The sequence below is a fragment of the Eptatretus burgeri genome, chromosome 15 (assembly GCF_056783735.1).
Source record: "Eptatretus burgeri isolate ZD-2024b chromosome 15, Ebu_testis_v1, whole genome shotgun sequence".
In the NCBI taxonomy this organism is placed as follows: Eukaryota; Metazoa; Chordata; class Myxini; order Myxiniformes; family Myxinidae; genus Eptatretus; species Eptatretus burgeri.
The window spans coordinates 18,821,011-18,841,626 of record NC_140975.1 but is presented as its reverse complement, the minus strand read 5'-3'; the positions used below and the strand labels follow the sequence as shown (position 1 = coordinate 18,841,626).

At 48.9% G+C, this 20,616-nt stretch overlaps 1 protein-coding gene across 1 annotated transcript in view; it reads left to right on the top strand.

Moving 5' to 3' along the window:
* The window catches only part of LOC147011669 (transmembrane channel-like protein 1), a 47,949-nt gene that overhangs the window by 8,439 nt on the left and 18,894 nt on the right, over positions 1 to 20,616 (top strand). The window contains exons 4-8 of the mRNA XM_085857122.1: positions 1,132 to 1,222; positions 1,466 to 1,547; positions 4,777 to 4,883; positions 5,154 to 5,252; positions 16,919 to 17,061. Coding sequence (XP_085713248.1) covers positions 1,132 to 1,222; positions 1,466 to 1,547; positions 4,777 to 4,883; positions 5,154 to 5,252; positions 16,919 to 17,061 — 522 coding nt within the window. The remainder of the gene's footprint in view (positions 1 to 1,131; positions 1,223 to 1,465; positions 1,548 to 4,776; positions 4,884 to 5,153; positions 5,253 to 16,918; positions 17,062 to 20,616) is intronic.

The window sequence follows — 20,616 nt, the reverse complement described above, 5'->3', positions numbered from 1 at the left end:
CATTTGAATGGCACAAGAGGTTCAAAGAGGGACGGGAGGAGGTTGAAGATGATCCACGGTGAGGAAGACCTTCGACGAGCAGAACGACGGACAAGGTCGAGCGTGTGAAGCAGATGGTGCACGCAGATCGTCCACTCGTGGTGCGGATGATTGTTGAGGAACTTTCCATCAACAAGGACACTGTCTGGAGCATCATCACTGAAAATCCCGAAATGCGTAAGGTGAGCACAAACATGGTTCCCAAGCTGTTGTCCGAGGACCAGAAACAGCAAAGAGTCACTGTCTGTCAAGACATTCTCGAGGCCGTGATGCCGTGACGTGACGACAGAGTCTCTGGGCTGTGAGGGCCGTGACGACGGAGTTCCAGAGGATTCCAGAAGAAGCCTCCCGGGGGTGCATCGAAGCGTGAAAGAAGAGGATGGACAAGTGTGTGAGACTGGAGGGAAACTATTTTGAAGGGGACAAGCTGTGATTTCAATATATTTTTTTGAGTAAAATTTCTGTGGTCAGTCCCGCTACTTTTTAGACGTATACATGTGATTAGACATTACGTGATTACGTTACATATATATATATATATATATATATATATATATATGTATATATATGACCTTACAGTAAGGGTTCCTGTAGTTTAGTGGTGCTGCAGCAATTGTAGTAGCTCGCTGGTGGTTGAACAGGTTTCCTGGGCTCATTTATTACCTCTGCCACTGAAGGTGGAAGGAAGTTATGTTTTAACCACTCTCTGTCTGTTTATGTGACTGTTTGTGTACAGGATATCTCAAAAAGTTGTGGACGGATCCGGATGAAATTTTGTGGGTCAGGTTCGGTGTGTGACAAGGACGAACTGATTAGATTATGGTGAAGATCCGGATCCGGATTTGGATACGAGAATTATTTGTTTTTAAAATTGATTCTTCACCATTGAGAGATTGGGCCACAAACGATATATAGCATGATATTTCAAAAATGTATTGGGCCAGATATGTTGTTGTAGATCAAGCATGACGTGGTGGAGGTGTGCGCTCTTTTGAGTGCCCTTCCAGTTTAGTTAGTACTTGATGGCCACTTGGGTACAGCCAAGAGATTCTCTGAAAAGAAAATGTTACTATGTGTGTTTTAATGTTGTAGAGAATGCCAGCAGTTTGTGGAGAAGTACGAAGGTGCACTCGGAAAAGGGAAAGGGCGTAAGTTATACGCTTACAAAGTTCTCATGAAGAAGGTGAGTGAACTCGGAAAAATGTTGGTTGTTTTGTAAAAATTTAGAGCAAATTATTTTGCTGTTTTTAAAGACTTTAAAAAGGAAATCCCAAACATTTCATCACGCCACGTATGCACATTGCACAAGCATGTTTAAAGAAAACATTTGAAAATGCAACATATGACAAATATAACATCAGAAGCTATCTCAGCTTCCCAATTCTGTAGTTTTCTCTGATATTGCTTGTTTCACTTGTCAATGAAGAAATATATGAAGTTCCAACGTGATTTTGAAAACTTCAAAACGGCATGTATTCCGTGGGAAATGAAGATCAAAGAGATTGAAAGTAAGTTGCATTTTTTTTTTCCATTTTGCAGAAATATTGAATGTATTATTATGATTTAATGTGAATATAATAAATTATGGCATGATGTGGAATTAATTTTATCCTTCCTATGCTACACATGGCTGCTCGGATAGCTTAGAGGTTTGCGCTTTCTCCTCTGATCTGTCAAGCCTGGGTTTAAATCTCGACTCGGTTATCAACTCTCATCCTGGTGTTGCGCGTGCATGGCGAGACATCCTTACTGTACTTCACGGACCGGTGTTTGTGTGTTTGTTAAATGTTTGTCGCGCTACTCCTACAGTTCTGGGCTGATTACATCCAGGCTTGCTAGATCGGATCAGCATCGTCCCAAGTAATGTGTAGTGGTGTTTTACCTTTACCAGTGGTCTTGGGAGGAGGTGGAATGCAAATTTTCTATGTAAATGTGTATCGTGTAGCGCCGCCTCCAGGTGGGGGAGGATATTACAAGTCCCCACCATTTACAGTGCAGTGCGCATCTTTTTCTCAGTGGTTGTCCGCTCGCCAGTGTGTGCATGAGCTATCACTTGAGGGGATTTCGAGTATATTTGTCAAAAAAACGACCAGTTTCAGAAAATCATCAGTAACTGTGACGTATGTTCACTCAGACTATCAGGTTACGCATCATTTTGTAGCTACGAGGCATGGCTAAAATGTGTGAAAAGTTCACATCGTACTTATGTATCTTATGGACGCAACACAAGAAAACGTTCTGAAAATCTGAAGTTTTTTTTCCTGCATTTTTGCGTTTTCAAATTTTGGTAAATTTATTGCAGTATTTTATCTAAATAACCAAACTACCTGATCGGGATCTCCGGTTTTGCGCCAATCATTGTGCTTCATTTCAAAGTTGAAACAATTGGAATATCAGGTCACTTAACCGAGCAACGGCTGAAAATAACACCGGACCCCCCCCCCCAATTTTCAGAAAATTTACTCAATTTGCGATTTTTGTGAAAGATGTGGAATGGAGTAAAATATTTTCCATAAATGTGATGGATTGTGAGTGCACATCACTCGAACGTATTGTTACGGCTGTGGAAATTCGCAAACCACCATCCAGGGCCCGTAGGTGAGCTATCTCTAAGTACATGTGTAGTTAGCCCAAACCCGTTGTATAGAGGGAATTTATGTGATTCATTCGGGCTGCGATCCTTTGAGTTAGGCGTTTTTCTGTTCTATCTTTATTTTGAACCAACCACGTCTCAACCGCCATCACACAACAACCACCTTAACCACCACGCCAGCCATCGTCACCAACTACAACCACGCTCCAACCCTCAGACAACAACAACAACAACAACGCCAACAGCCACGGCCTTTATCTTCACAACTCAATCCCGCAAACATCGCATCACTGCCATTCCCAACGGCACCATAACCATCAACCACCACCGAAAACCCTCCACCACCTTCACCTCTCTCCTTCTACGGCCATTCCCGCACCACCTGTGAACACTGAACGTCGGGCTGTCTTGGGCCCGTTCGGCGATTGGTGCCGAGCGCACCGAGCCGCGGGCGCAAATAGCGGCCTTTCCGAGGGAAAATTCGGATCAAGAACGCTACACGCCCACTTCTCCGTCCAATTAGCAAGTGCGGGGCGGCTTGGCCCCGCCTCCAGGCGCATCTGTGTGAAATCGATATATGCAAATTCTACGATCAGGGGAGGTTCACGCCCCCCGTTTCCTCCGACCAATGGGCGAGCGTGGCTCCGCCCCCGAGCTCATCCTGATCCGAATATTTGCATATTAGCTGCTCCTGCCAGCCTATAAAACGGCGAGCGCAAGGCGAATCATGGCAGAGTGAGTCAGTTTTTGGTTGGAGAGTGGAAGAGAGCCAGGGGAAGAGAGTGTCATCGAGAGAGTTGGGTTCTGGAGTCGGCTGAGAAGAGTTTCGGGAAGAGGCAAAGGAGCTCGGGTCCGAGGCGAGAAGGACGGCGGTCGGCGACGAGGTCGCAGTGTGGGATCGCCGCTCATCACGGGACCAAAGCCAGCCAGCCATCTCCCTCCCCCAGGGCATCAACAATTCCCCTTTCCCCCACGCTGAGATAGTGCAAAAAGGGGGCCCCGTTCCCACCCCACTCCAAACGTCGTGCCAACGAAACCCGCCAAGGAGCACGGAGTCGGGGCACAGCCACGTGGCCACATCTGCGGCTCGCCCGCCAACGCATCACGAGGACGCGGGTAGGACCCCCCCCCCCGGTCTCGCGGACCCGGCCGCTCCTCCAGGTCATGCGCACATATTGGCCTACATGCCTGTCTGCCCCTTGTCTATGAGGGTGGCTTCTCTCCTTTGCTTTTGTGTAAATGTGTTGGCGTCGTCTGTAAAGTAGAACTGTATCATAAGTGTCCACACCCACCATCCTCACCATTAAGCCAACACCAGACATACCAATAATGTTCTGATACAAATAATGAAAAGTGCATTTTTTGCAGGGTTTTCAACATGTTATTGGCGCATACTCGAACAGACTTCACGGAAATTGTGCCATTCTGCATTGGGGTGTTACCGATAATAAGTAGGCATACTTTGATGCATGGGTTTGTGAATTTTCAGGAACAATTAAATATACTTTAAAAAATATTTTCTGAAATTTTGCATTTTCGGCTGGTGTTTGTACATTTGTTGTCACAGTTGTCCTTGACAAATTAAAACAGGTTGTAGATATTGAGGGAGAAAGGTTCACGGGAACGTCATTTCTCCACTCCGGCCACCAGACTACAAGTGCCGTCCATCGGATGGACATCAAGCTGGAGGACCCGTCTGTCGGCGCTGGAGATATTGGTGGAAGTCAAAGATCATGCAAAGGTGTCTTTCACGAAGAGGAGGCGAGTTATCGCAGACACCTTCGCAAAATTATAAATTCCCACCACTGTCATATCTGAGACTTGGGCCAAACTTAACCTTCGGATGGCCCCACCCAAATTGTGGGATTAATTGGAACCATTCAAGGTGTTATCGTAGTCGTAGTCGTGGATCATGCAAATCAGCACACCACCTTCACTGTGTCATTCCCCAATGGTAAAATGGCATTCCTGAGCTGCTTCCACCAATGAGCGGCCCTCCGTCATGATAAAGATAGGATCCCTAAAACCTAACGTCAATAGAAAGAAAATTGGTTTAAAAATTATTAATGAAAATATTGATAATTTGTATTCACATAATACATTTGTGTAAAATGTACATAACACTTACTCAATCTGATTAACAGGTCATTTTGGATCTTCAGTTGCCTCGTATTTTATTTTCCTGCGCTGGATGTATGGAATGAATTTGGTGTTGTTCGGCCTCACGTTTGGTCTGATCATGGTTCCGGAGGTAGGTCATCAGGAACGAAGGGTCAATGTTTCTGCTTTAACGCAGAATATCACATGATTCTGTCTTTGTTTGGCCATTGAGTTAATTCGGGGATTTTGGAACGTGCGTCTCGTTTATCCACACCAGGTGTTTTGTCAATTCCAAAAAAGATGATTTGATCTAGATCATTTAGGGCCAACGATTTTGAGCCTCATTAGTGTTTAACACAATATATTGATGATGTATACAGCATATCTGTGGTTGAGTGGAATGGATGTCTTGTCTGTCCAGTTGTTGATGGGCAAACCGTATGGAAGCATCCCTCGCAAGACGGTTCCACGGAACTCCACAGACACGGCCATGGACTTTGCTACTTTGTGGAACTTCCGGGTACAGTCATAAGCAATCAAAATCCCTCTCTCTTTTTTCCCTCCCATATGTCTGTTGCATCTATATCCGGTTCGCCACAGCTTAGCCACAGCTTATCCACAATAAGTTGTGAAAATGCTGCTTTTATTCGTCAAAGTTGTGGGTTGCCTGGTGTTACCCGGTCAATTTTTTTGTGGGGGGCTAAAACGCTTCTCTCGCTACCTATTAATAGTGGGGCAACTTAGCTAAATATAGCGTAGCAATTGTGCATTTTGTGAGGAAAGCACCAAATTTGGCACACTAGTAGCCCAACATATTGTTGTGGTTACCAAATTCGCAAACCACCATTCAGGTCCCTTAGGTGAGGTATCTCGGTAAGTGCATGTGTAGTTAGGCCCAAACCCGTTGTCTAGTGGGAATACATGTCATTTATGTGAGCTGCGACTCTTCAGGATAGCCGTTTTTCTTTTACTATCTTTATTTTGGACCAACCGCCATGATTACCACCACAACCACAACATCAACCACCAACCACAACGCCGCTTCACCACAACCGCCACGACCTTCCCGTCACACCTCGCAACCGTAGCATCGCCACCGTTCTTGCCCCGCTGTGGGTACCGGTGTTGGACTCGTGCAGGGCGCACGTCGAACAGCGTGAACAAAATCACGGATTTTGTGCTTCAAAAACGGATCAAAAACGACACACGCCCACTTTTTGCCGTCCAATCGGTGAGCGAGGGGCGAATTTGGCCCCGCCTCCAGGACGATCGATATATGCAAATTTGTGGATCAAAAAGCCTTCACGCCCACTTTTTCTCGGGCCAATGGGGAGCGAGGTGAAAGGTCAAAGGGAGGGGGTCAAAGGCGAAGCTACGGGGGGGATAAAAGGACCGTGTTCGTCAGTCAGAGCAGTGTGGAAGTCTGGAGCCCGAAGCCTGCAGTAGCTGGAGAGTCCAAAGAAGAGTCCAACGGGAGAGTCCAGAGGAGGAGAGTCCAAAGAAGAGTCCAACGGGAGAGTCCAAAGAAGAGTCCAGAGTCGGAGAGTCCAGAGGCGGAGAGGCGGCAGCGGCGAAGGCAGACGAGGGGGTGCTTGCGTCGGTGCCGGGAGCTGCACGCCCGAGGGAGGCCGGCAGTGCGACCTGTCCGAGGTGGAGACGCACACCAGGGATAATAAAGATCCTCTATACCCCAAGCATCAGCAACCCCCTCCTGTTTCCCCCCGCGCTGAGATAGTGCGACCAAGGGGGCCCCGTTCCCACCCCCTACCAGACACCGTCCACGAGGCCCGCGGGGTTGGGGCGCCATCGCCGCTCCGCGTCTCATCACCAGACGGGTAGGCGCGACCCGGTCTCGGCCTCAGGCCCGCCTCATTCTTGGGGGTATTCTTTTCCTTGGTTTTGGGTATGTGTTGTCGGCGCCGTCTGTGAAGTAGAATTGTATAAGTGTTGCCGTGTGCTCGGTAGTCGGTATTAGCTCTGCATTGTGTTTCTCTTTTGCTTTTTGTGTAAATGGAATTGTGTTTTCTTTTTTCTGTGTGCTTTTGGTGGAATTGAATGTGTGTGCTTCCCGTGTGCCGCGAATAAATGTGCTTTATTATTGAACTGTTCTCCCGCTTCGCTTCGTCTTTTTCTCCCATTGAATCCTCATCTTGCTCCACGTAAAGGGTTGGTAGTGGGCTGAATACGCCCGATAATTAATCGAACCGTCGAGGTCGACGATAACACCGCTCGGTTATTCTGATAGTACGGAACGGGTCGCTTAAGTGGCCCGTGTCCGAAGTCGACCTGCGGCGAGGTGCGATCGCCCGGTCTACCCTCCGCGTGGGTACTTAGGTAGGTCGAATTTGGCGAGCAACCCTATCCCACGCGGGGGCTGATTGGCTCGATCGCGGTGAGACCGAAAGGTCCACCCGTGACTGGTTCCCGGCGTTAGTCCGAGAGGGTCACGACTGGATTGTCCGTCCGGTGGGCGACGTGCCGCGATTCGAGTTACGTGGCCATCAGCACGCCGGCGGGCGCGAATACCGCAACACTGGTGTCAGGTCGTGCGATACAAATTCATCGCCCTCCTCGCGGCACTGGTATCGGAGAACAGGAAAACGGGCTCTCCTGTCTTCGGCTAAATTCACGGGAATCGGTCCAGGGGTGAGAGAAGCGACCCCCGATTCCCTCCAAATTACGAGCGAGTTAAATTAACCCTTCACGAGAAGCAAGATGGCGTCTCAAGGCGAGCGGGAGCCGGGGGTATTAGAAATGTATATGTGTAGTAATGTAGAATCCATGGTCCAGGATGGAATCCCCGAGCAGGAAATGTTGATTGTGCAGGAACACGGACTCGCCCAACTGAACCCAGGGCCCGAGGTGGGTGCGGCAGCGGCCGCGGTGTATGACACCTCCCCCCCCTCTCCACCAAAACCCTTCCCCAACCCTTGCCGAAACGGCTCAGCTGAGTGCATCCAACATGGCCCAGCTATGCGCCATGCTGGCGGCAATGAACAAACAAATGATCGAAAAAATGGATGCGAATATGAAAAACGAAATGAAAGGCATGAACGAAAAGATGGATGCGAATACACAAAAAATGGATGAAAAGATGGATACAAATACAAATGAAGTGAAAACGACGATGGATGCGAATACACAGCACATGAAGGAAGAAATGAAAAAGTTCCGGGGTGAGACGCAGAACATGGGCCGATGCCTGCAGGCGGGCATGAAGGCCGTGACAAAGGAAATAATAGTGGAGACAAGGGAGGTAAAGGGTGAAGAGTTGGCAGAGACACGGGAGATAGAAAAAATAGAGGAAAGACTACACGAGGAAGACGGGGTAAGTGACGCACACACACACACAGAGGTAGTGGAGGACAATGGGGGTGAGCTGGCGGACTGGGTAGAGACCCAGTGCGAGCACCTGGATGGCCTCCTCCAGGAACAAGGGGAGGGAGTATGCCCCCTTGAGGCGAGTCACGACCAGGTGAGTTCGGTCGTGCTTTGTGAGGTTGAGGGGACGGGTGCTGTGGACGGGTGCACGGAGAGCTTGGGGGGTATAGAGGCCCCGGAGACCCTTGTGGGGACACGAATCCCCAGAGTGGTTGTCCCTGTGTGTGTGGTGCAAGGCGTGAGTGCGTCCCCGTGTGTGGAAGCGACCCCGTGTGTGGAAGCGACCCCGTGTGTGAGTGGTGTGGTGGCGATGGTGCCGGAGTGCGTGCTTCCCAGCACGCCGTGTGTGGATGAGGCACCGCGGGTTAGTGCCCCCGCGTGTGTGGATGAAACGGCCAGTGTGAGTGAGGCACCGCGGCTTAGTGCCCCCGCGTGTGTGGGTGAGGCACCGTGTGTGGAAGAGACCGCGTGTGTGAGTGTCGCCGTGTGTATGAGTGAGGTACCGCGGGTGAGTGCCCCCGCGTGTGTGAGTGAACGGCCGTGTGCAAGGTCGTTGTGTGCAAGGGAGACCGTGTGTGTGAGAGAGCGGTATGTGAGGGAGATGTCGGTTGGCATGCGGGAGCACGCAGCCGCGTCTCCCGGTGTGAATGTGATGGAGTGGACTGTGTGCGTCGTAACACGCAGGTATGCGTGTGTGGAATGGAGGCGACGACGGCGACATGGGAGAAACGAAAGCCGGGTAGCGGCTGTAGCTGTTTCGAGGACCGTGCCGGGTTCACCCAGCAGTGAGCACGAGGTTCGTGCTGTGCAACGCACGAGACCGCCACGTGCTCGCTTGCGAGAGTGAAGTCCCGGTCCGGAAACGCACGCGGTGGATTTGCCGATCCCGCGGACGGACAAAGTTTAGGCAGGTAAATGGATTTGGACCGGACGGGTTCTCCACGCGATCGTGTGTGTTAAGCTCCAACGGGCAAAGCACATGTGTTCGCGTGGGGAACCCCTCGAGACGTGGGGCTTGTGTTTTTTTTTTATGCCCACGGTGACGCCATGGCTGCACGTGGGGTTGGAATCCGGCAGGAGGGGTATCTCTGCCGGATGGTACCGTCCAAGGAGGGACGAGGAACACGTGCAGCTGCATGACGTCACGGGCAGGTGCAAAGTGCGCGAGTTGCCGCGCTGGCGCTGCGCATGTAAAGAAAAAAAAAAAAAAGAACAAGCCTCACTTTCGGGTACACAGGATTCCTGGGCAAGGGGTGAAAGACCCCCTTAGCCTGGGCACAGGATGGAAACTAGTTAGGGGGAAGGGTTAGCTTAGTTAGACCGACTTCATGGGGCAGGGGTAAGTCCTCATGGAGTCCGTGGAATGGATTAGTTAGAGGGATTGTAGCCAGATTTAGGTTGGGAAATAAAATGATTGATTTAGAGACCGTGACAGACTTGTGAGTGTGTAGAGGGGACGTAGTTTAGCTACGTAGTGTTAAAAGGAACGTGCTATAGTTTAAGGGACGACGTGGGAGCACGAGTTAGTTAGGGGTGCAGATAGAAGGATGGCAGACTTCAGCGGTGAGTGAGTTGCAGAGTTGTTGGTGAGTTGTGAGGTGAGTACTTGGTGAGTGAGTGAGGCCAGCGGGTCTGTGTGTATGGAGCGAATGGGGAATGCATGGTGCGATGAGTGATTGGGGGGAGGAGTGACTCCCGCCCAAGGGACCCCGGGGTCAGTGTAGAGTGAGTTAGCTGGGTTAGTCAAATTGAAAAATGGAGGTCGTTTTGTTGTTGGTGGGTGTGTAGGCTCGAAACCCGTTTGGAGGGGTGCAGGAGCCCTGTTGACGGGCTTGGGAGCGTGGCTGCGAAAGGTGAGTATCGCTGAGTGGGTACCCCGGGCACCAGGCTAGTCGGCCGCGGTAGGCCATGGGTCCATGGGGGGCCGGGATAGAGTAGTGGGCACGGGTGCGCCTGCTTGGTGCGGGGGCCCGGGGCGCCATTAGCCGCGTGGGCAGTGTTGTGGGCACGGGTGACCCTCGGAAAGGGGCCCGGGAGGCCGGCCTGCCACGTGTGCGTTTCAGGGGAGGTGCCATGGGGGGCACTCCCCGGTGTTAGGGAGCTGGTAGGCTCGGAGGCAGTGTAGTGCCCGGGGGTGCCATAGCGGGAGATTCGGCAGAGAGTCGTGCCTGCCAAAGGGAGCCACGTGTCCTAGCCAGGAGACCGTGTGAGGGCACGGAGAGAAAATTGGGGGGCGAGGCCCGAAATTGTGAGGACACCAACACAGGCGACGGGAATCTGGGTTGTTAGAACCAATAGTTTAAGCGAGAGGCGCTTGTTGAAAGCCCCGGGGTAGTTTAACAGTTAAATGGATAGGGTAGATTAGGAAGTGTACCCCTCCGCACCATCCATCCCCTCGCTGTCGTTGTGGGCCGCTGGACCCACTTTGGTTATAGATCGCCGAACTCTGGGGGAGGCCATTCTGAGGCTTCGGTGGGCCTCGACACAGGACGTTAGCTCTCCCTTGTTCCCCTCCGGGAAGGGAACGTAGGGGTTGGGAGTAGGCTAGGTGACAGTATAGGTTAGCCGAACAAGGACGATAAAGGGGGTTAGGGGACGATTTATAGTGGGGAAGTAAAAGAAAAAAAAATAATAAAAAAAATTAAGGGGGCTAAATTGGGGTTTGACAAATTAAGGGAGTGGGTATGTACAGTGACAGGCAAAGGCGATAGGTGGGAGGGAGACTGGGAGGTAGGTCCGAGCCCGCCTTCCAAGTGGCCAGCACCACCGCACTCCCTCCACCAACCTCCACTGAACGGCAAAGGCTGGCCAACTTCATCGGCTGGCCGTGTTTTGCTTCAAGGCGGAGGCCGGCCAACTTCATCGGCAGCTGTGTGCTGCAAGGCCTGTGCCGGCCAGTTCATCTGCAGCTGTGGTACTTCAAGGCCTGTGCCGGCCAGTTCATCTGCCGGCTGTGTTTGCCTGCAGCGGCCTTCTTCTGCGGGCTGTGTTTGCCTGCTGCCTTTGCCATGCCATGCCCACTGCCCACGTTCACCAGCCCCGTTCAATTTTTGCTTTGCCCCCCCTGTTCATTTCCATGTGCGCCAGGATCAAGGCAACAGTTTGCAAGCTGCGAGAACTGCCCTGTTGGCAGCTACAACACGGGCCTGCAGTGGCGGCCCGTGCACCGTGTTTGTGTCCATGCATCCATTCGTTGTGCTCATTGCGTGTGCCACTTGAGCTGGCACGGAGACTGCGTTTGTGCAGCCCATGCACCGTTGTGGTTCACTGCATTCAGTTCAAACCGTTCATGCATCCATTCGTTGTGCTCATTGCGTGTGCCACTTGAGCTGGCACGGAGACTGCGTTTGTGCAGCCCAAGCACCGTTGTGGTTCACTGAGTTCAGTTCAAAAGGGAAGGCCTTGGACTGCGTGTGAGCAGCCAGCCACGTTCCCTGTCACCTGCATTGTTTGAGCCAGAGACTGCATGTGGGCAGCCTGGCTCCCTGCTAACTGCTTTTCTTTTGCAGAGTTCAGTGATCCTGGGCCATGGTTTAGTGTAAAATTTGTAAGTTAAGGTAAGATGTACTGTAAATATGAGTGCGCCCCCGGCATGTATGTCTTAGCGCCGGCAATTTTATTTAAGTCGTCCGTGTGAGTGAGTTTGTTTAGATAGTTACGCAGCCCTCAGGTTATTTATTTTGGGGACACGAATACCATGAATGTCGCACTCAGGGATCCGTAGGTAAAATGTACTAGGGGAAAACTACACATGATGGCACACGAAAATTTGACGACTCGGGACGAGTCTGTAAAAAGGGGAGGGGGTAGTGTTGTGGTTACCAAATTCGCAAACCACCATTCAGGTCCCTTAGGTGAGGTATCTCGGTAAGTGCATGTGTAGTTAGGCCCAAACCCGTTGTCTAGTGGGAATACATGTCATTTATGCGAGCTGCGACTCTTCAGGATAGCCGTTTTTCTTTTACTATCTTTATTTTGGACCAACCGCCATGATTACCACCACAACCACAACATCAACCACCAACCACAACGCCGCTTCACCACAACCGCCACGACCTTCCCGTCACACCTCGCAACCGTAGCATCGCCACCGTTCTTGCCCCGCTGTGGGTTCCGGTGTTGGACTCGTGCAGGGCGCACGTCGAACAGCGTGTACAAAATCACGGATTTTGTGCTTCAAAAACGGATCAAAAACGACACACGCCCACTTTTTGCCGTCCAATCGGTGAGCGAGGGGCGAATTTGGCCCCGCCTCCAGGACGATCGATATATGCAAATTTGTGGATCAAAAAGCCTTCACGCCCACTTTTTCTCGGGCCAATGGGGAGCGAGGTGAAAGGTCAAAGGGAGGGGGTCAAAGGCAAAGCTACGGGGGGATAAAAGGACCGTGTTCGTCAGTCAGAGCAGTGTGGAAGTCTGGAGCCCGAAGCCTGCAGTAGCTGGAGAGTCCAAAGAAGAGTCCAACGGGAGAGTCCAGAGGAGGAGAGTCCAAAGAAGAGTCCAACGGGAGAGTCCAAAGAAGAGTCCAGAGTCGGAGAGTCCAGAGGCGGAGAGGCGGCAGCGGCGAAGGCAGACGAGGGGGTGCTCGCGTCGGTGCCGGGAGCTGCACGCCCGAGGGAGGCCGGCAGCGCGACCTGGCCGAGGTGGAGACGCACACCAGGGATAATAAAGATCCTCTATACCCCGAGCATCAGCAACCCCCTTCTGTTTCCCCCCGCGCTGAGATAGTGCGACCAAGGGGGCCCCGTTCCCACCCCCTACCAGACACCGTCCACGAGGCCCGCGGGTTGGGGCGCCATCGCCGCTCCGCGTCTCATCACCAGACGGGTAGGCGCGACCCGGTCTCGGCCTCAGGCCCGCCTCATTCTTGGGGGTATTCTTTTCCTTGGTTTTGGGTATGTGTTGTCGGCGCCGTCTGTGAAGTAGAATTGTATAAGTGTTGCCGTGTGCTCGGTAGTCGGTATTAGCTCTGCATTGTGTTTCTCTTTTGCTTTTTGTGTAAATGGAATTGTGTTTTCTTTTTTCTGTGTGCTTTTGGTGGAATTGAATGTGTGTGCTTCCCGTGTGCCGCGAATAAATGTGCTTTATTATTGAACTGTTCTCCCGCTTCGCTTCGTCTTTTTCTCCCATTGAATCCTCATCTTGCTTCACGTAAAGGGTTGGTAGTGGGCTGAATACGCCCGATAATTAATCGAACCGTCGAGGTCGACGATAACACCGCTCGGTTATTCTGATAGTACGGAACGGGTCGCTTAAGTGGCCCGTGTCCGAAGTCGACCTGCGGCGAGGTGCGATCGCCCGGTCTACCCTCCGCGTGGGTACTTAGGTAGGTCGAATTTGGCGAGCAACCCTATCCCACACGGGGGCTGATTGGCTCGATCGCGGTGAGACCGAAAGGTCCACCCGTGACTGGTTCCCGGCGTTAGTCCGAGAGGGTCACGACTGGATTGTCCGTCCGGTGGGCGACGTGCCGCGATTCGAGTTACGTGGCCGTCAGCACGCCGGCGGGCGCGAATACCGCAACAATATTATGAACAGATTTGGATATTGGGCCATCTCAAAGTTTTTGATGGCAGTGGAAAATGGCTGCCACAGCCATCAGCGGCTGAATTTGAGATGGCCCAATATCCAAATCTGTTCATAATATGTTGGGCTACTCGTGTGCCAAATTTGGTGCTTTCCTCACAAAATGCACAATTGGTATGCTAAGTTGTCCCACTATAAGGAATGAGGTCGGGGATCATTTTAAATTACCTTCACGTAGCTAGAAAGGCTTAGGCACTATCAAGAGATTTACAAATGGCCCGTCACGTCACCCGTCCAATTCACAATCCCATGAGATCCTACAATCTCAATTCACAATCTCACATCCACAAAGCTGCCTCCTTCCCCTGCCCTCTCTCTCTTCAATCTCATCCCTCCACTTCCTTGAATCTTCAACTGCCCTCTGCCCCCACTCTTATTAATCCCCACTGTAACTCATCCCATCACCACCGAGCCTTTCCTCCTCCTCATCCAGCCCTTTCCCCTAGGTCTTCTGTAATCCCCCACACTCTTTCAACAATTCTACCTACTTCCTCTCTCCTCCCTCATCCTATCCTCCCCCTCCCCTCCCCTTGCCCTCCCCTGCACGCAAAGCCTCCTCCTCTCCCTCTTCCTTAACAATGTGGACCTCAAACATCCGGGGCCTTCACTCAAGCTTGACAGATCTTTCCTTACAGGTTGCCACTGACAAACCAGACATAATCTGCTTTACAGAAACTTTTCTTCTTCAAGACGCCTCTGACTCCTTCGTGTCTCTCCCTGGTGACTCCCTCCTCCGATATGACAGACCTGAGCCTCGTCCTGGTGGCGGAGTTGCTTTCTTCATCAAAGATGAACCCTCACTCTCCATGTACTGCCCTTACTACCACACACCCCCAGCAATAGCTCTGGCTACGGCTTCTCGTCCACTCCCACCCCATGTTTATGTGTGTGTTGTACCGTCCACCAAACAGTGATGACTCCATTTACGACTCGCTCGCCAAAAACATGGACCAACTTCTATCCTCTCATCCCAACTCTCTCTTACTCAAATGTGGTGACTTCAGTTGTCATCATGACAGTTTTCCTGGGTGTGGGTACCTCCCTCACCTGACATGGCTCTTCAGCAAAAGAATTATGTGACTCCTTAGGACTGACACAATCTGTTAACTTCCTGAGCCGGATCTCAACCAACGGTACTCCATCTCTTCTGAATCAGATTTTGACCAATTTCCATGAAAAACGTCAACTGTTCTTCCTCTGCTCCAATCGGTTCATCTGACCATGTCCTTGTCAATATAAACATCTTTCTGGCTATTATTAGAGAACCACCTCAGCGCCGTCGAGTCTGGCATCTCACTCAGGCTGACTGGCAGGCACTTCAAACAGCCATCAAACTTTTAAAACAGCCATCTCACATCTCTACTTTCTTGGACAGCAACTCATCCTGGGAATTCTTTCAATGAAACCTGCTCTCCCTCATGCACAGACATGGTTTAAATTTCAACTTGATCAGACACATGGTCTGGCAGCCAGAATTATTTAATTTTTCGACCTGGGTTCTTTTTGATTTTTTTCTTTTTTGAAAAAGGCTTACTTGACTGTACCTGGATCGGTTTGAAGGTTGAGGAGTAGCAGCTGAAATGCAAACCCACACAGGTTCCTCAAGATGACTTCATCTTTGCTTTTTACCCTCACTGAAGGAGAGGGTATTGCGTTTGTTTGTTGGTTGGTTGGTTTGTCTGTTTGTTTGTGTTGGGTCGCCTAAATAGGTGACCCTTATTGTCAGTAATTCTGTCTGTTTGTTCGTTTGTCATTAGCATAATTGGTAGTAAACGTGGGTGGATTTTGACCAAATGACCAAACTCGGGTGGTAGGTACATCTTATGACCTCGTGCTTTGGAAATTGTGATGGTTGCTAGGGACGCTTTGGTTCCCTAGCAACAACCGAAAAAACCTTCAGAATCGGTACCGTTCACGCGAAATCAATTCCGAAAGCCATTATCCCACGTAGGGTTATGAAATTTGGCACGAATGATCTACAGGTGATGCTCTGTCAAATATATTCCTGTTTTTGTGATATATGGAATACATTACCCACAGCGCCCCCTACAATTAGGGTATGCGCGAAAATTGGCAAAAATTGAAGGCCCCCTAGCGACCAGGTAAGTGCATCGAGACGAATGAAACTTTGCAGGTTCATGGGACTCAATGAGTAGTACAACTTTGCCTCAGGACATATTGACCGATTTCGCTTAGGTCAGGGGTCAAAGGTCAATTAGTGCAAAAATCGATAATATGCGAGAGCTGGAGGTGCCTTCGCGCCAAACGCTACTCCTCCAAGGGTTATGGTCGGATGGTCATGAAAATTCACACTAATCGTCTGGAATACATTGTGCACAAACAACCGAGCCGGATTTTCGATTTCGATCTTTGTTCACCCACAGCACCCCCTCGAACTTTGGGGATTTCAGATTTCAAACCACATTTTCGGTACTTTTCATTCAAATGGATACCGAGTAGTTATCAGTAGATGGAACTGGATGAAATTTGATATGCATAATCTTAAGGTGATTCCCTATCCGCTATATGACATCCATTTTGCTCTATATATTATAGTTTCCATGCTCGGCGACCCATCGCCGCCTACTGGCTTGTTTTTCTGTTTGTTTGTTTATCCGCACAGAACTTTCATGTTTTTCTCTGCAATGGCTTGTCAGATTGAGACGAAATTTTCACTATTGGTGCGACCACTCATGTAGAATGTTTTAATGATAAGTATGACCTCATAGGTCATGTGATTCGGCAGCCATACTGATTTTTTTTTTAAAGAACCTTCAAAAACCTTCTTGTCTGAAATGGCTGAACCAGTCATCACTGCCAGAATTTACATCGTGGCAGTTCTAATTTTATCTGTTATTAATAATTACGTAACACAAAACAACACAAACACCACACAAAATAAGTCTGGGGAGGGACTGCAATCTCTGATTGCACTTTTTCTTGCTCTGAATTTTGATGGGGTGGTAGTTTTTCTCGTCACACACTCACTGATGAACCTCTGAAAGTTTGATGAAAATCCATTCAGCCATCTTTGAGAAAAATGGCAACACAGAGACCAGCAGACACACAGACAAACTGCGCTCTTATAGTACAGACAACTCAATATATTGGGATATGAATGATTGTTTTATTCTTGTTATTAAGAATCAAATGATGATACTGCATAATTTTTAATGTGTTATTGCAGTAAATTGTGTGTGTTTGTTTCATCACTTTCAGGGCAGTGTGCAGTACTCCATCATGTTTTATGGCTATTACAATAACCAGAGGCAAGTGGGCTGGTTACGTTACCGCTTGCCGTTGGCTTACTTCCTTGTCGGCCTGGGGTGTTTTGCCTACAGCTTTATGGTACTCATTCGCGGGTGAGTAAAATGGCAAATGTAAAGAAACAGTTATGCAGAATGTATTTTGTAGAGAGTGGCTAATGCTATATGCAGGGACGTTGGAGCGGTGGAAGGGCAAAGGGGGCAACATTTATTGGTGGGATATATATATATATATATATATATATATATATATATATATATATATATATATATATATATATATATATATATATATATATATATATATATATATATATATATATCTACAGCGTGTCCCAAAAGTCAGCTCGGGATTTAGAAATTAAATAACATTTCCGTTTTTTAATAATTTGTTTTTCTTTTCTTTTCAGAATTTAGATTAACATTTGGAAACTACCCATGGAAAAATTCACAACTAAACAAATAACCAAAATCATGGAATTTTATTTTAAATTTCATCGATCAATTATTCTCACCCAAAGAGCATGGACGCCAAATAATTTCGCAAAATTCAGAAATTTCTTGGCCATCACGTTCTCCTGATTTGATGCCTCCTGATTATTTTCTTTGGGGTTACCTAAAGGAGCGTGTATACATCAATAAGCCCCCATACAATTCAGCAGCTCAAGGACAACATCTGTGCAGAAATTCGACAGCTGCAGCCAGAGTTATTGTCCGCTGTTAAGGAAAATGCTGTCGAAAGAGCCCGTCCCTGCGAAGCCGAAGATGGAGGACATCTAAGCTGCATCATTTTTCATAAATAAAGCAAATGTATCTCCATATTGTAAATTTTCTTTTGGTATAAAAATAATCATAAATTATTTAAAAAACAGAAATGTTATTTAATTTTTAAATCCCTCGGTGACTTTTGGGATGTATATATTATATATATATATGCATGTGTATATTATGCATGTGTACAGTATATAAATAAATAAACATATCTTCCCTTTATTGATTTTGGGTGGAAGATAAATATCTGGAGATAAACAGCAAGTTGCAAGTTGAAGAAGAAATCGAGGCCACAAATTTAACTAAAATGCGCCATTCTAAGTAAACATAGATCATGACACTCGCGATCAAGACGGAAGTGCTCGAGTCACTGTCGCACATCAGAAGGTCCCAAAAAGTGATCACACCCACATCCGGTAAGATTGTTTTAATTCGCGATTCTGAGAATTATATATCAATCATATCAATTAGTGGTGGTCATGGTCGAGGCACGTCACCGCAGTGATTGTGAATCTCCCTTTAGCATCAGCCCGACCCTTTTTCCGTAGAATCGGCTTCTTGTTCTTCCTCCTAAAGTAAAATCTAAGAGGTTACACCACATCGAGTTTTTGTGTCCTGAGAAGCTAGGCGCACTGCTGGAAAGAGCTTTGAGCCAGACCGTTGGTTATCGTCGATCCCAGTCCCGTGTGCAACATGATTATTTTCACAACCTTTACAAACCACGGATCGACCGGAAGTTGCAAATTCATGCGTCGGCCGCTAGGTATGCTGGGAAAAAAATGGCGTAACCGCCGGGCCCCAGAATCTGAATATCATGTAAACATCGACGCTTCGGCATAGCTCACCGTGCCTCATCCCGACGTCGGATACCTCAATCCTCAGTCCTTCCACGGCAGCTCTAGAACCTGTCGAAGGCACCTGGTTCGAATCTCGCGTTTTAAAAATCACATTTTAAACTCACAGTGCTCTGTGTGGTTATACGGTGCTCGGCACGGTTTATATGTAGCGCTGTTCAGATGAAACCATCACAGCGGCTCCAGATCCTGACAAAGAAGGCACCTGATTCGAATCTCACACATTCAAGTTTGCATTTCACACTCGTGGCGCTCGGTGCTGTTTGCAACTGAGTGGCGCTGCTCACACGGAACAATCAACATGGCTGTGTGGATGAGGTCACGTGGACCGATGTATCTATGACGTCATTTGTGGCTATCCCAGATTCTCCATGGGTCGCTCATGTAGGTTTCGGGATCGTACACGTCACTCGTCCTGCACGCCACCAAAGCCTTCAAGAGGGTGATAGAGGCTGCTACAGCATGTCTCGGCATCATATTTTGCACTCGTGAATTACAGAGTGAGGCTGAGGGTGTACAAGCACTCCTCGTCTCCCACGCTATATCCCGGTGTGTGCCCTGGTTAGAATAGGTACACCGTATCCCTGCGTGTCGGAAGAGGCGACTAAAAGGGTTGGCATCAGGAAGGGCATCTGGCCATAAAAACATTGCCTCAAAAGGAAACCATGATAAGTACAACTTATGGGCAGGGTACAGCCCAAAGTACCCCGTGGTCGTCCTCACCCCCGATCGTTAAAACTCAAGGTGGGGAACCCGATCGAAGCAAGGGAGGAAATTTTTCCATTTATGATGACCAATCGTCTGATGCCCCACGTGGAGATCGGTTTCTGAGGTTTGGTACATGGAATGTAGGGACAATGACAGGGAGATCTGGAGAAGTAGTTGAAACATTGGTCAGAAGAAGAATGGACATATGTTGTGTGCAGGAGACATGGTGGAAGGGAAGTGGTGCGAGAATGGTGAAGGGAAGGCAGGGGCAGAAGTATAAGTTTATGTGGCAAGGGTACCCAGAAGGTGTGCATTGTGTTGGTGTAATGTTTTCTGAGGAGTTTGTAGACAGTGGTAGTGATTGTGACAAGAGTGAGTGAAAGGTTGATAATGGTGAGATTCGTGATCGGAAATCTCTTGGTGAACGTCATCTCGGGATATGCCCCGCAGGTTGGTCGAAGCGATGAAGAGAAGAACATGTTCTGGTGTGCGATGGAGAAGTTGATGGAAAATGTGAAAGATGAGGAAGTTGTTGTGGTTGGAGGAGACTTGAATGGACATGTGGGAAGGAGTACAGATGGTTTTGAGGGAGTCCATGGGGGTTAAGGACATGATGTGAGGAATGGAGAAGGTGAAAGGATCTTGGAGTTTGCTGTTGGAGTTGATTTGCTGATTTGCAATTATATTGTTGTAGTTTCTCACCACTCCGGCGTGCGAGCGACCGCTTTTAACTAATGTGGAAAACCTAGTCGCAGATTTCGGATCAACGCCGAAATCCAGCTACCAGTGTGTTTTTAATCACACCGTAAATCAGCCAACTATTCTGTCCACGCACGACAGGGTCCGATCGCCGAATTGTCGATTTACCTAAGTATGCGCGCAGACAGAAATGCTGGGGATTTACACCTCAACGGGACCTGCTTGGAAACGAGCCGCTTAAGCAGATCGCTCCGTTTGCGATTTGCCGAGCGGTGTATATCGCCAAGCCCCGCCGGATCCGATTACTTTATCAGCTATTTAAAAGCCAGCTAATATCCCGAACGCAATGACGGCAGCTCAATTGAGGGAAAGGACGCAACGAACAGGTAAACATTCACACAAGGACATTTATTTGTAACACGTATGCATGCAAACACGTATGCAATCATGCAGTCAATAAAGCAATGCAGGTAAGGGACAAAACATGAGCAAAAAGACCCTACAGCCGTTGTCTATTTATTATTGCACATTCATTTAACAGTTCTACTTATGGACAAGGTGCCACAGCTTTCATGCAAAGAAACCTCAGGAAAGGGAGGGGCAGAACTGGACCCGTAGG